Here is a 15773-nt window from a genome sequence, read left to right on the forward strand (position 1 = left end):
AAAGGATGTCACTCTGGATTGATTGACAAACTTCTCTTTATCTTAATTTTCTGTTTCCTAATCTTCTAATCCCTAATTATAAGCCTTTTAAGTGAATTTACTTTTTCATTTCAAATAGATGTCTCATTTGTGACACATAAATAATTAGAAGTTGATTTCCTGATATATGAGATGCTATTTCTTTCTGCCTAGCTGTTGAGACTGTGGCCTGATTCTTTGTGCAGAGAAACTTTGTCTCAAGAAATGGTATTAAATGATGAATATAACTGGATAGAAGGAAATTTTTATGTAGGGAATGATTGATACTTATGTATGTAGATTGAGATCTTGACTATTCCATGAGATAAAATTTGTGACTGCAGCAGATAGAACAATGGGTTCAAATTAAATGAGTGATGGTGGCAATAAAATGTTTTGTAAGGAGTTTGTGATGGTTTGTGAGCAATTTGAAAATAAAGACAAGCCTTAAACAGAGTCACCATGAATAAGGCACCTCAAATGAATCTCACTTCATTTTTAGGTAGGGCTATTTGATATATTTAATCAAAATATCTCACATTCTTTGAAAACAGCATAATATTAGATTGAAGCATATGAAGTTGCTGTTCTTTCAGTCAAAATGGAAATGCTATGTTTTTGAAATCATAAGTTTTACTCAATCAAAATGTGTAGTATTAGGACTTATCCCCTGACCAAATTGGAGGACAGGGACCAGATTTACTCTCCCACTTGAAACAACCAAGTATTAGACAAAATATATGAAATAATGGAAAAGATCATTGAATATCAGGCAGTGAGGGCAATGATATCTGAAATAAATGGAAAACAAATAAGATGAGCTCTAGGACTGTCCCAGCTTATTGCCTTGGAGAGTTTTCAGGCTGTAGTATAGGGAGCAAGAACCCAAGCAGAGCCTAGTGGACTTCTTGAGTTGATGAGATGAAGGTGAAATTCTGGGAAGACCAAGATCACCAGAATTCACAAGGCAGTGTAGCAGAGAGAAGAGAATTGCAGAGATAACTCCAGAGATCCATAAAAGGTTCCCCTCAAGTACATAGTTGAGTATTGATTAGTGCATGTGTGTGAGGAAACTACTTGCTTCTGGGAAAAGAACCATATGAAAATTTAGAGGTTACAGTGTCAGACACTCACATAGGGCCAGTAGTAGTGTCTGTTCCCAGCAACCATGCTAGGAAAAGCCTCATAATTCACTGGGCATTAGGTAGAGTAAACAGAAGAACTTTTACTCGGTAGTGGGGGATATTTAGCCCTAGCCTGAACATAATGGCATTCCTGTTTAACAAATCATAAAAGCACGACCTTTAAAAAGTCAAACTGTAAGTAACTTTACTGCATACAAGCAAAGCTCAAGAATACTTATAGGAATACAGAAATATCCAGCATCCAACAATATCAAAATCACAGTGTCTTGATTTTAATAAAACATCAGATGCAAGGATGGGAGAAAATATAGCCTGTAATGAGGAGATAAATAAATCAATCAAAACCAATCCAGAACTGACCCAGATGTTAGCATTGGGCTATGAAAAGTTATTATAACTGTATTCCATATGTTCAAAAAACTAAGTATAGATGTGGAAGATATGTAAAAGGACAACATTAAACTTGTGAAGATTAAGACTACAGTGTATGAAATAGAAAATACTCTGGATAAAATTAATGGCATTTTAAACATTGCAGAAGAAAAGATTAATGGACTTGAAGACAGTAATAGAAGCTACCTAAAACAGATTTAAAAAAAAAAAAAAGAAACATAAAAAGTGAATAGAGTAATAGTGAGTTGTGGGACAACTTCAAGTGGCCTACTATACCTGTATTGGACTATCTTGAAGAGATATCTCTACCCCCTTGTTCCTTGCAGCAGCATTCACAGTAGACAAGCTATGGAAACAGCCTAAGTGTCCATCAACAGATGAGTGGATAAAGAAAATATGTATGTAAATATATACAGTGGAATGTTATTCACCTAAAAAAAGAAGAAAATCCTGCCATTTGCTACAAGCTAAGTGAAGTAAGTCAGACAGAGAAAGACAAATACTGTATGATCTCATTTATATTTGGAATCTAAAAAAAACCTGAACTCATAGAAACAGAGGGTAGTTTGGTGGTTGCCAGAAGCAAGAGTATGGAAGAAACAGGTGAAGGTGGTCAAAGAATACAGACATCCAGTTATAAGATGAGTAAATTCTGGGGGTCTAGTGTGTATAGCATGTGACTATAGTTAACAATAGTGTATTGTATATTTGAAAGTTGTTAAAAGAGTATACTTTAAAAGTGCTCATCGGGGGTGCCTGGCTGGCTCAGTAGAGCATATGACTCTTAATCTCAGGATCATGAGTTTGAGCCCCATGTTGGGTGTAGAGATTACTTTAAAAAGTAATAAAATAAAAGTTTTCACTGTACACACGCACACACACATGAGAAGGTAACTGTGTGATGATGGTTGTGCTAACTAACCTTACGGTGGCAATCATTTTGCATTATAAACGTATTTCAGATGATTATGTTGTATGCCTTAGACCTATACAATGTTATATGTCAATTATATCTCAATAAAGCTCAGTGTGGGGGGTGGGGTGGGGAAGGTATGATTGGAATCTCCAAGGAGAGAAGAGGGAAATGGAGATGGAAAAAAATATTTGAAGAAATAATGGCTGAGAAATTTCCAGATTTGATGAAAACTATAAATCCACATATCTAAGATGCTCAAGTACCAGAAACATGAAGAAAACTATACTGAGGTACATGATACTCAAATTGTTTAAAACAATGAGAATGAGAGGTGCCTGGGTGGGTCAGTCAGTTAAGTGTCTGACTTTGGCTCAAGTCATGATCTCGGGGTCCTGGGATCGAGCCCCATGTTGGGCTCCATGCTCAATGGGGAGTCTGCTTCTCCCTCTCTGTCTGCCCCTCTTCCACCTTGTGCTTTCTCTCTCTTTTTCTCTCTCAGATGAATAAAATCTTTAAAAAAAAATGAAACAATGGGAATGAGAAAAAGATTAAGTTATTTCAACTCCAGTTAGTTAACATACAGTGTAATATTAGTTTCAGGTGTACAAAATGGTGATTCAGCACTTCCATATATCACCCAGTGCTCATCATAACAACTGCACTCCTTAATCCCCATCACATGTTTAACACATCCCCCCACTTACCTCCTTTCTGGTAGCCATCAGTTTGTTCTCTGTAGTTAAGAAATCTGTTTCTTGGTTTGCCTCTCTCTCTTTTTTTCTCTTTGTTCATTTGTTTTCTTTCTTAAATTCCACGTAGGAGTAAAATCATATGGTATTTGTCTTTCTGTGACTTACTTCACTTAGCATAATACCCTTCTAGCTCTGTCCATGTCATTGCAAATGGCAAGATTTCATTCTTTTTTATGGCTGAATAATATTTCATTATATTTATATACTACATTTTTTTTTAAGTAGGTTCCCTGTCCAATGTGGGGCTTAACCTTACAACTCTGAGATCAAGAGTCACATACTCTACTACTGACTGAGCCAGCCAGGCACCCCTGCATCTTCTTTATCCATTCATCAATTGATGGATACTTAACACTGTTTCTATAATTTAGCTATTGTCGATAATGCTGCTGTAAACATTAGGGTGCATGTATCCCTTTGAATTAGTATTTTTGTATTCTTTGGGTAAATACCTAGTAGTGCTATTGCTGGATCATTAACATTTTGAGGAACCTCTATACTGTTTTCTAGAGTGGCTACACCAGTTTGCATTCCCACCAATAGTGCAAGAGGGTTCCCCTTTCTCTACATCCTTGCCAACACCTGTTGTTTCTTGTGTTGTTGATTTAAGCCAGAGAATGAGAAAATTTTAAGTGTCAAGAGGGAAAGAAAAACATGTAAAATATAAAGGAACAAAGATAAAAGATAACAGATTTCTTGTCAGAAATAATGCAAACAAGAAAACAGTACAACACCATCCTTAAAGTCTTGAAAGAAAAAAACATGTGAATTTTAAATTCTGTATGCAGTGATGATATCTTTCAAAGTGAAAATGAAATAAAGACTTCAGACATCTGAAAGAATTAATCACCTATAGACCTCCACTATAAAAAATGTTATAGGAGGTCTTTCAGGTAGAAGGAAAATGATACCAGATAAAATCTATATCTACACTAAGGAGAGAAGAGCACTTGAAATGATAACTACATGGGTAAATATAAGACTTTTTTCCCTCTTATTATTTAAATTCTTTATTTACAAGATAATTGACAAAAATAATATAGCATTTATACCATATGTAAAAATAAAATACGTGACAACAAATATCACAAAGTTGGGAAGGAGAAAATGGAAGTATACGTTTGTAAGGTTGTTACACTAAATGTGAAGTAGTTTAATATTACTTAAGGGTAGGGGCGCCTGGGTGGCTTAGTCGGTTAAGCATCTGCCTTCTGCTCAGGTCATGGTCCCAGGGTCCTGGGATTGAGCCCTGCATTGGGCTCCTTGCTCAGCAGGGAGTCAGCTTCTTCCTCTCCCTCTGCTGCTCCCCCTGCTTGTGCTCTCTCTCTCTCTCTCTCTCTAATAAATAAAATCTTAAAAAAAATAAAAAATATATCATTTAAGGGTAGACTGTGCTACATTAAAGATATTTACTGTAAACCCTAAAGTAACCATAAAAATAACAAAGAGTTTTGGGGTGCCTGGCTGGCTCAGGTGGTGGGGCAAATGACTTTTGATCTCAGGGTCATGAGTTCAAGCCCCACATTGGGCCTAGAGCCTACTTAAAAATAATTAAATGTTAAAAAAAGCACAACAAGGAGTTTTAGCTAATATGCCAGCAAAGCAGATATAATGAAATTATAGAAAACATTCATTTAATCCAAAAAGCAGAGAACATAAAAGGAACAAAGAATGGATGTTAAATATAGAAAATAAGATGATAAATATCAACTTAACCATATCAGTAGTCACATTAAATGTAAATGTCTAAATATCCCTATTAAAAGGCAGAGATCATCAGATTGGATAAGAAAGCAAGATCCAACTGTATGTTGCTTACAAGAAATGAACAGTAAATTTTAAAAGAAAAGATATAATGTGTTCACACTGGTCAAAAGGAAGCTGAAGTGGCTATATTAATTTTAGGTGAAGGGGATTTCAGAGCAAAGACTATCACCAGAGCTAAAGAAAGTCATTTTGATAATGGGATAAACTCATCAGAAGAAAATAATAACCATAAACGTTTATGTACCTAATAACACAGATTCAAAATGCATGAAGAAAAACTGGTAGAACTGTGAGGTATAATAGACAAATCTACAGTTACAGTTGAAGATTTTGGTACCCTTTTCTCATTAATTGATATACTAAATAGAAAGTAAGAATATATAAGATTTGAATAAAACTGTCAACTTGACCTAATCTGGCACTTATAGAACGCTCCACCCAACAATAGTGGAATATACATTCTTTTTAGGTGTACATGGAACATTTATCAAGATAGAGCATATTCTAGGTCATAAAACAAGTCTCAATATATTTAGACAAATTCGTTTTACAAAGTCTGTTCTTTGACTACAGAGGAATTAAAGTAGATATCAGGAATGGAAGGATTTCTGGAAAAGCCTCAAACATTTGGGAGCCAACTAACATACTTCTAAGTAGTCCAATAGGTCAAAGAAGAAATCAAAAGAGAAATAAAGTATTTTGAGCTGAATAAAAGTGAAAACAATATATTAGAATTAGTAGGGTGCTGCTAGAGCTGCATTTAGGGGGAAATTTATAGTCCTAAAATGCCTATTTTAGAAAGAAGAAAGGTCTCAGATTAGTGATAGCCAAGCCTCCCTAAATCACAAAAAGAAGAGCACATGAAACCAAAGTAAGTAGGAGAATGGGAATAGTAAAAACAGCAGAAATCAGTGAATTAGAAAATAGAAACACAATAGGGAAAACCAGTGAAACTGAAAGCTGGTTCTTTGAGATGGATAAAATTGGTGAATCTTTAGCCAGATAGAACATTTTTATTTATTTTTATTTTTTATTGTTATGTTAATCACCATACATGACATTGTTAGTTTTTGATGTAGTGTTCCATGATTCATTGTTTGTGCATAACACCCAGTGCTCCACGCAGAATGTGCCCTCTTTAATACCCATCACCAGGCTAACCCATCCCCCCACCCCTCTCCCCTCTAGAACCCTCAGTTTGTTTTTCAGAGTCCATCGTCTCTCATGGTTCGTCTCCCCCTCCGACTTACTCCCCTTCATTCTTCCCCTCCTGCTATCTTCTCTTCTTTTTTCTTTCTTAACATATATTGCAATATTTGTTTCAGAAGTACAGATCTGTGATTCAACAGTCTTGCACAATTCACAGCGCTCACCATATTACATACCCTCCCCAATGTCTATTACCTGGCCACCCCATCCCTCCCACCCCCCACCACTCCAGCAACCCTCAGTTTGTTTCCTGAGATTAAGAATTCCTCATATCAGTGAAGTCATATGATACATGTCTTTCTCTGATTGACTTATTTCACTCATCATAACACCCTCCAGTTCCATCCACGTCGTTGCAAATGGCAAGATCTCATTCCTTTTGATGGCTGCATAATATTCCATTGTGTATATATACCCCATCTTTATCCATTCATCTGTCGATGGACATCTTGGCTCTTTCCGCAGTTTGGCTGTTGTGGACATTGCTGCTATAAACATTGGGGTTCACGTACCCCTTCGGATCCCTACATTTGTATCTTTGTGGTAAATACCCAGTAGTGCAATTGCTGGATCGTATGGTAGCCCTATTGAGATAGAACATTTTTTTTTTTAAGATTTTATTTATTTATTTGAGAGAGAGAGAATGAGAGATAGAGGCACGAGAGGGAAGAGGGTCAGAGGGAGAAGCAGACTCCCTGCTGAGCAGGGAGCCCGATGCGGGACTCGATCCCAGGACTCCAGGATCATGACCTGAGCCGAAGGCATTCGCTTAACCAACTGAGCCACCCAGGTGCCCAAGATAAAACATTTTTAAAAATGGACTGTTAGAATTAACATCCCAGTGTCAGAAAAGTATTCTACATTTCATTTTTATAAAGTTTTATATTTTTAGGGGCTCCTGGGTGACTCAGTCATTAAGCATCTGCCTTCGGCTCAGGTCATGATCCCAGGGTCCCGGGATGGAGCCCTGCATTTGGGCTCCCTGCTCGGCAGGGAAGCCTGCTTCTCCCTCTCCCTCTCCCACTCCCCCTGCTTGTGTTCCCTCTCTTGCTGTGTCTCTCTCTGTCAAATAAATAAATAAAATCTTTAAAAAAAAAAGTTTTATATTTTTAGATTGGGTAAGTTGTTCAAAGGCACCAATTACTGTATCTTAATTGGGAGAATTTATTTCTGTTTTTGAAAGAGCTACAGTTTATCAGAGAAAGATTGGGCAAATGTTATAGGTATGGCACAATTTCATAGCTTAATTCATTTAACTTAGCTGTGGTGGTTTGTGATGTGTAGTTGAGTGTTGTTGTGAAAAGGTATAGGTCCATGTCTGTTAACAAGTATATGCTCTTTTTGGATGAATTTTTTATGCATCGTTTCAGTTTTTTGATAATACATTATTGCTGTTTACCCAGGCGCCCCTAAGAGAGCTATGACTGTTTCTCTGAGGAGGAGAAAACTTAGTGGCGATGTTTGAGTGACCCTTAGTGAAATAAGGAACAGATATATTGTAGATACTGTAAGCAAGGACAGTTGTGAATGTTAAAGGCCAGAGCATTAGATTTCTACTTATAAAAAAGGAATAGGGGTCCCTTGGTCGCGTAGTAGGTTGAGCATCTGACTCTTGGGTGTCGGCTTGGGTTGTGATCTCCGTGTTGTGGGATCAAGCCCTGTGTTGGGCTCTGTGCTCAGCACCCAGCCTGCTTAAGACTCTCTCTCTCTCCCTCTGCCCCTCCTCCCCAGGCTCTTGCTCTCTCTCTCTCAAATAAATAAATCTAAAAAAAAAAAAAAAAAGGAATAACCTTTTAACAGAAGATAAAATGATATGACTCAATGTAATAACCTCTCTTTTAGTCCTTGAGAGTATTCAAGCAGTGGCTGGATCCTTGAACAATGAATGCCCTCATTGGGACAGTGGTTTAATTTGATCACCTTTAAAGTTATTATGACTCATAAGATTATATAACTACTTGGCCTTTGCCAATGAATTCTTTTTATTTCTGTGATACACAGAGAAGGAAAAACATGGGAAAAAATACAGCACTTGGTGTCAGTATCAAACAGGAGAATTAGGATGTTTGCTTGCCATGACGGGAAGATGTTAATTCTGTTTTTTTTTCTTGGAGCTATGTCAGGACTTCACATAGGGAATCTAGAGACAAGTTGTGTGTGTATACATCTGTACATACACACATACAGACTCAGATTATATAGTGCCTATATATGTGTGTATAAACATATGTGAGTATGAATGTGTATATGTATGTTTATACATAAATATGTGTGGATGGATATATATATATATGGAGCCTCAAACATAAATATGTGTAGATGGATTATATGTGTGTGTGTGTGTGTGTGTATTATATATACATATAATATACACATGTTATAATTTAGGGCTATTTTCTGCCACATATGCATTTTTACTTTTGGAGTAGAATACCTTTTTTTTTCTTTAAGATTTTTTATTTCTTCATTTGAGAGAGAGTGAGCGAAAACACAAGTGGGGGGGAGGGGCAGAGGGAGAGGGAGAAGACGACTCCCCGCTGAGCAGGGAGCCTGTCACCGGGCTCCATCCCAGGACCCTGAGATCACGACCTGAGCCGAAGGCAGACACTTAACTGACTGAGCCACCCAGGCGCCCCTAGAATACCTGTTTTCAAATGGTTTTTACCATATTATTTTTTTAAAGAATCATTTACTATTTTTCTTTTAACTCTTTATACCTAATATGAGAAGAGTGCTGACCTTGGCTTTGACTTCCTGACCACAGTGCTCTATCTTACTGCCATCTTACTTGCTTCTCTGAAGAACAGGAAATTACCAAAATGATACCAATCATTTCAATCCAATACTGGGTTAGCTGTTTTTGTCATAGTTTTCATATTTATTAAATAATGTTGTATTCACAAAATTTCTCTTTTCTTAGTACCTCTTTTGTCACCTAAACAAAGGTTGATAAGGATATTATAAATACATAATTTTTATTAGTAAAATTTCCTCAGTTTACTTTTAGTAAACAAACTTTTATTAAACATAGATCACATCTTGTATTTTCTATTTAAAATTGAGGATGGAATGAAATGGAAATTATAAGGGGAGTGAATTGGACATTTCTGTTCATCTGTATAGCAATCTTCTGGCTTTATTTATTAATCCTCTGCACTCATTTCTTCTTCTGGATTAATATTTGTTTTCTTTTTGACAGGCAGTGATGGTTTCAGAAGACTTTAATATAGAAGCTCCCAATTATTTGTCCAAGGAATCCGAAGTTCTGATTTATGCCAGACAAGATTCACAGTGCATTGACTGTTTCCAAGCTTTTTTGCCTGTGCACTACCGCTATCATCGGCCACATAGTAAAGATGGGGAAACCTTGATTGTGGTCAATAACCCTGATTTATTGATGTATTGTGACCAAGGTGAGGGTTGCAAGTCTTTTCTGCGGGTTGAAAATAAAAATAAAGGTATGGTGGCGAGTCTGAAGTCAAGGACAGGGATGACAAAAGCAGGTTTCTTTTTTCTTTCTTTTTTAACTTTTTTTTTTTTAAGATCTTATTTATTTATTTGTCAGAGAGAGAGAGAGAGCGCACACAAGCAGGGGGAGAGGCAGGCAGAGGGAAGCAGGCTCCCTGCCAACCAAGGAGCCTGATGTGGGACTTGGTCCCAGGACCTTGGGATCATGACCTGAGCCAAAGGCAGATGCTTAACTGACTGAGCCACCCAGGCGCCCCTCTTTTTTTTTTTTTTTTAACTTTTTGATCATAAAATACACCATAGATACAAGAAAACCTCATAAGCAAATATTTTAGTAAATTATTATAAGGCAAATACCCTTGTAAAGAGCTTTGCCAGTGACCCTAGCAGCGGCTCTCTGTGTCTTGTCTCAGTCATAGCCTCCTCCTTTCCTCTCAGACTAACCCATATCCTGACTTAATCACTTATGTTTCTTTATACTTTTTTCGCCCAAGTGGGCATTCTTAGATAGTAAAGCCTCTTCCCCATTTAAAGAAATGTATTTCCATTAAGTCTCTTAATTTACAGGTTTCCCCTCTTCCCCTTTCTTTTTTTTTTTTAATTCACCTGTTGAGAAACCTGGGCCATTTGACCTGTCTAGTTTCTTGTGGCTGGGGTTATGGTGATTGTACTCATGCTGTTCATCTAGCCTCTTTATTTCTGGAAATTGGCTGCTGGCTCCAGAGGTGTGATCAGATTCAGCTTTGATTCTTTTGACAAGACTATAGGTGGTGCTGTGTTCTTGTAGGACTACGCATATAATGTCTGGTGTGTTTCTTTTTTTGACCATTGATCCTCTGCTCTTGTGTTACTTTCTGTTTCTTCATGCTGATTTGCTGCACTTGCAGCTGTTGCTGTTTTGTCTCCACCTGCATAGGTTTTCGTGTTTGAGGGGATACGTTACCACCTAGTTTTGTTGTAAATGTTGGCCATGAGTTTTTGGTTTCGGGTGTAATTGTGCTTTCTGTTTTTATGTGTGCATTTGAGTAAATTAAAACTATGCTTCCCCACTTTCAGTCTTCCTAGAATCAAGACTTTAAGAAGCCCCTTTCCGATTTTGGTTCTTTGAGTCTTCAAATTTGGGTTGATTAGAATATTCACAAACCAGTAGCACTAAAGATTGGGGGATAGGAAGTTTTTAATCATACTTTGCAGCCATCATATATTTCATGATGAGAAAATAATAAACTGTTCAACTTTGTTAGGTTTGTTCATCCAACCTAGTTTTCTTTTTTTTTCATTGTCTGAATAAAGTTTGAAAAAGTGCCCTCTCTTGAGAGAGCACCTGGGGTTCTGGTTTTTGTTGTTTGTTTGTTTTTTTTTTTTTTTTTTTTTTAGTCTCAATGATCTTTATATGGGTTTGTTTAGTCTATGGAAATTTTTTTAGTTGTATGCTTAGGATCTGTTCATTTTTCTGTGTATATGTTATACTTCAAAAAAAGTTTAAATTTTTTAAAAAATGGTACCTACTGGGGATGCCTGGGTGGCTCAGTTGCTTGGGCGTCTGCCTTCGGCTCAGGTCATGATCCCTGCATCCTGGGATTGAGCCCCGCATGCATCCGGCTTCCTGCTCAGCAGGGAGTCTGCTTCTCCCTCTCTCCCTCTGCTCATTCTCTCTCCCTCTCTCTCTCTCAAATAAATAAATAAATAAATAACATCTTTTTTAAAAAAGTGGCACCTACTGTAATGGGATTTGTTAAGAACTCATGCTTAACTTCTGCACAGTCTTGGTAATTTTGTAATTTCTTAGGCATCCTCTTAGAATAGGCTACTAAAATAAAATAGCATGTGAAGATGGAGTCAGGTCATGTACATTGTGTAGAAACGTGTTTGAGTACTCATATCTCAACATGAAAGACTGGCCTAGCGTCTAGTCCAGATGCAGGTTTTCTGGTCTGATGTTCTACCACTTTTTCTCAGAGTTTCCAATTTTGAAATGCTGGGCTCGGTCACAAGTGGCAGCTCCTTGTGCTTTGAAGAATAAGGATATCTGCCAATGGAACAATATGAAATATAAATCAGTAAGTTAATACTTTATGTTGTTTTTCAATCATGCTGCATTATTTAAAACTCATAATGTTTCTGTCACATTTAAGGGATTAGCATTTTCTATTCTACCATTGAAAGCTGTTTTTTTTGTGCTTATAATGTTGTTTCTTTGCTACTAATGGCAGCAGTGGTTCCTCATTTCTATTGTTACAGAATCATTTAATTTGGGGACTGGAGATTTAGGGTTAGTTTATGCCTCATTGGTTCAGAGCCTAAGTATAGCTAATATGCTTTTTAAAGATGTGGAGTAGCAACGAAGAACAGTGCTACGTCCATCTGGTTTTACTTTATCTAGAAAAATGTTTCGACAGCTGATGTCCAAGAAATTACTGTCTATGTTTTCTTCCAGGAGTTTGATGGTTTCCTGTCTCACATTTAGGTCTTTAACCCATTTTGAGTTTATTTTTGTTTATGGTGTAAGAAAGTGGTCTGGTTTCATTCTTGGTTTTACTTTATCAGTACAACTTTATTTTATTTAGAACTTTTCATTAATTTTTGAACAACAAACAACAGTTAACTTCATTATATGGCACAGAACGAGTGAGAAAAGGGTAATAAAGACTCCAAATAGTAGCATTTCAACTGTGATAAAGTTTCTAGACAGTTGTATTGCTATTTATATATCTAAATCCAGGTTGTGGCCAGCCATGTTTATAGTTTTGACCTCTGACCTTGTTTTCAGTTACTAAATTAGGTAAGTATTCTTACTTCATTAACATTGGTTTTGTCTAAAGAGTGTACAGTTTTCTATTTACCCTCTTTAGTTAACATGGTCTACTTCTCTCTCTTCAGAGTGGCGATCTTATACAACCATTTCTTTTCTTTCCCTCTTTTTCTGTCCTTTCCTTCCTCTTTTATGAGCTGCATTTTAACTGATGGTTGTAATATCTGTTTGTGTTTCTCTTTGACGCTAATTCTCTTTAATGCCTGCTTCCTTTGGTGGAATAGCACAATCTGTGTCATCATTTTTACAATTTACTAAGGAGTCAAATGAGTCTGCAATAAAAGTAAAATAAATTTAAAATGTTAAACCAACAGACAGACTGTCAGGTAAACGTAAAGCAGATTTGTTAATATGGCTATTGTAGATATTTAGATTTGAAGTATTTTCCTTGGAGTTGCTTTGAAGCCTGTCTACCAGCTAGCCTAGAAAACAACTACGTATGGTGAAGGCTTACTACAAAGCACTGCTATTTTGTAGTGGGGAACTCTCTTAGAACTGACAATTGGTAAGATGTATGACTGTGCTGATATCTTTTACAATGTAGAGTTGCTTTTGAGTAGATTACCATTACTGTATGGAACCCGAATCTCTTTTCACACTCTAATATACATCTGGAGAATTACATGTGATTTTCTTATGTGAATGAAGAGTATTAATTAGTGTTTACAATTTATTAATTTAAAATACTGGTTGTATGCATTGCTACAAAATAAGTAATTACCTTATTAAAACATTTTGAATTCAGTTCTCTTTTAGACCACATAACTTGAAATAAGAGGTCATAATTAATGCCTTTGAACTGTATATGTGTGTATTAACATTTCTTGTTTATATATACCAGAAAAATAGGTGGCCATTACTAAGGGGGTGATCTACATACACTAATGCTTGTTGGTTTAAGACACCATTTTTTTGAAAGCTAAATTTCGGGTGGCTTTGTTTCAGATTATGCTGGTAACATTTGTTTGGGGTGTGAAATTATACTCCAGATATTTATAAAAAGGAACCAAAGATAAGAGCATTCCCAAGTTACCTAAATTTTAATGTTTTTAAAAACCTATTTTAAACCATAAAATTTCCTAGAGTTTCTAACTGACCCCCTTGATCTTCAAAACCAAAGAGAAAATAGAAACCAAGTTGAACTGTAGAAGAACTTGTTTTGCTGGTCAGGATGACAATGACTTTGATGTTTTAAAAAAGATATTCAATTGTGTGATTTGTGAATAACAGACTTTTTAAAGGTATTTTGAAGAGAGAAACAGCAAAACAGGAGTGATTGGATACTTTAGCTTTATTGTTGTTTTAACGTTTTTCCTTTGGGGCTTTGACTGAGAGAGAATTCTGTATTCTAATATGAAACGTAGCAAAAGGAAGTAAATGTTTATATTGATTACAGAGGTGACAATGGGAGATAGCTAGCATTGGGGGAAAGTAGTAGTCAAAACTAATGAGAATTTAAGGATTATTGTGATTGAGTCTGATTCTGTTATATTAAATGAAATGTTGAATCCAAAAGAATCACTCAAATAGTAATGTTACCTGTAGTGTAGCATTGGCTGAAAGATACTAAAGGAAAAATATTATATTAAAAGTCAAATACTGGTCTCACCTTAGGACATGCATTTTAAATGTCTCTAACCTCTCTCTCTCTCTCTCTCTAGGTATATAAGAACGTGACTCTACAGGTTCCAGTGGGACTGACTATACATACCTCTTTAGTATGTTCTGTGACTCTGCTCATTACCGTCCTGTGTTCCACTCTAATCCTTGTGGCTGTTTTCAAATATGGCCATTTTTCCCTATAAGTTTTATGGAGTTTAATGCTTCCCATAAACCTAAATAAGACCTATTGACTTGCGATTAGAAGTACTGTTCTAGAATTATGTCATTTATGTCTAAAATTATGTGTACTAGAGGAAATTTTGGATCACTTTCAACCAATTCCAGAATGTAGTGCTCTGTTGTTGTATAGACCTTTGATAATCTTCAAGCAAGTGCCAATAGAAGAGGAAACTTAATTGTGTTAAATATTTATCTTGTGAGAAGTGATTTTATATCTTCATTCGGTTACGAAAATGAGTGCTTTATATGTTAGAGACAAATTATTCTCATTTTATTGACTAGAAATATTTTAATTTCAGCTAAAAATTGAGAAAATCATTATAAATAAGAATAAAATATTTTGGATGAAGCAGTTTATTTAAACATTAATTTTGAATATTAAAGTTACTCATCCAGAGTTTAAAGAAAATAAAGTAGGATAGCTAAGAAATTATTGATATCAAGATTGATTATTCCTTAAAGCATTTCCATTCTCCTTTTGTATTTTATTATACTGTTTTGAATATATGAATTGGTTAGATGAAACTAAGTACTAAGTACTAAGACTTAGTACTGAATTTGTCAGGAAGACAATTCAGATTGTCATTTTTAGAGTATTTTTTATTAAGTTGTACATTTACAAAAAAAATCTTTTTTGTATCTTTTGCTCCATGCCAAACTTGGGGCTTGAACTCACGACCCTGAGATCAAGAGTCACATGCTCTACCGACTGAGCCACCCAGGTGTCCCTCTTTTTTGTATCTTCAGTGACTTCTTTTTTTTTTTAAACAAAAGCTCTTATTCCACTATTTTTCTTGGGAAAAAATTAGAAAATAAAGTAAGTAGAAGCTACTTAAAAAATGAAAAGGTATGGGGCACCTGGCTGGCTCAGTCAGTGGAGCATATAATTCTTGATCTCGGGGTTTTGAAGTTGAGCCCCACATTGGGTGTAGAGATTACTTAAAAATAAAATCTTTGAATAAAAAATAAAAATAAAAAGGCAAGCATGTCCTTCTATTTATTTAGGGCAATGCATTGAGGACAAGCATGTTCCAGAACAGAAGCCAATAAACCAGGGTTTGGTTGACAGTATTTGTTTCATAGAGTAATGTAATGATACACATTTATATATGCTAGCACTGCTTAATTTCCTAAAACATTCTGGTGTTTTTATGGGAATAAGTCTTTTATAATTTGACATGTATGACTTGACTAGTCATAATAGTTCTTTTTGAAGGTATGTTTAAGAACTTGAAAAAGGCAACCAAGTGCCATAAAACAAGAAATATTAGAGACCACTAAAATTTCAAACCCAGTCTAATTTTTTACTTAGCATTTTCTTACAAGAAAGAATTCCGTGTTTTTTACAAGCATTTCTTTCACAATGGGATTAATATAGTGGCACTGAAATGAAATTATATGTCAGTTAAAATTCAGTTAACATCAACAGACAGCATATTGAAGTATGAATA

General features: G+C 35.8%; 1 protein-coding gene across 1 annotated transcript in view; it reads left to right on the top strand.

Moving 5' to 3' along the window:
• PIGX (phosphatidylinositol glycan anchor biosynthesis class X) overlaps positions 1-15393 on the top strand; it is a gene marked incomplete at its 5' end in the record, with an annotated part of 34813 nt that extends 19420 nt beyond the window's left edge. The window contains 3 exons of the mRNA XM_028101086.2: positions 9400-9613; positions 11628-11728; positions 14142-15393. Of these exons, the coding sequence (XP_027956887.2) occupies positions 9400-9613; positions 11628-11728; positions 14142-14285 (459 nt within the window). The remainder of the gene's footprint in view (positions 1-9399; positions 9614-11627; positions 11729-14141) is intronic.
• Between the last annotated feature and the right edge of the window lie 380 nt (positions 15394-15773).

This window comes from Eumetopias jubatus, unplaced genomic scaffold, assembly GCF_037043125.1.
Source record: "Eumetopias jubatus isolate StellerSeaLion01/CBP00866 unplaced genomic scaffold, mEumJub1_p1.0 scaffold_1, whole genome shotgun sequence".
Lineage (NCBI taxonomy): Eukaryota > Metazoa > Chordata > Mammalia > Carnivora > Otariidae > Eumetopias > Eumetopias jubatus.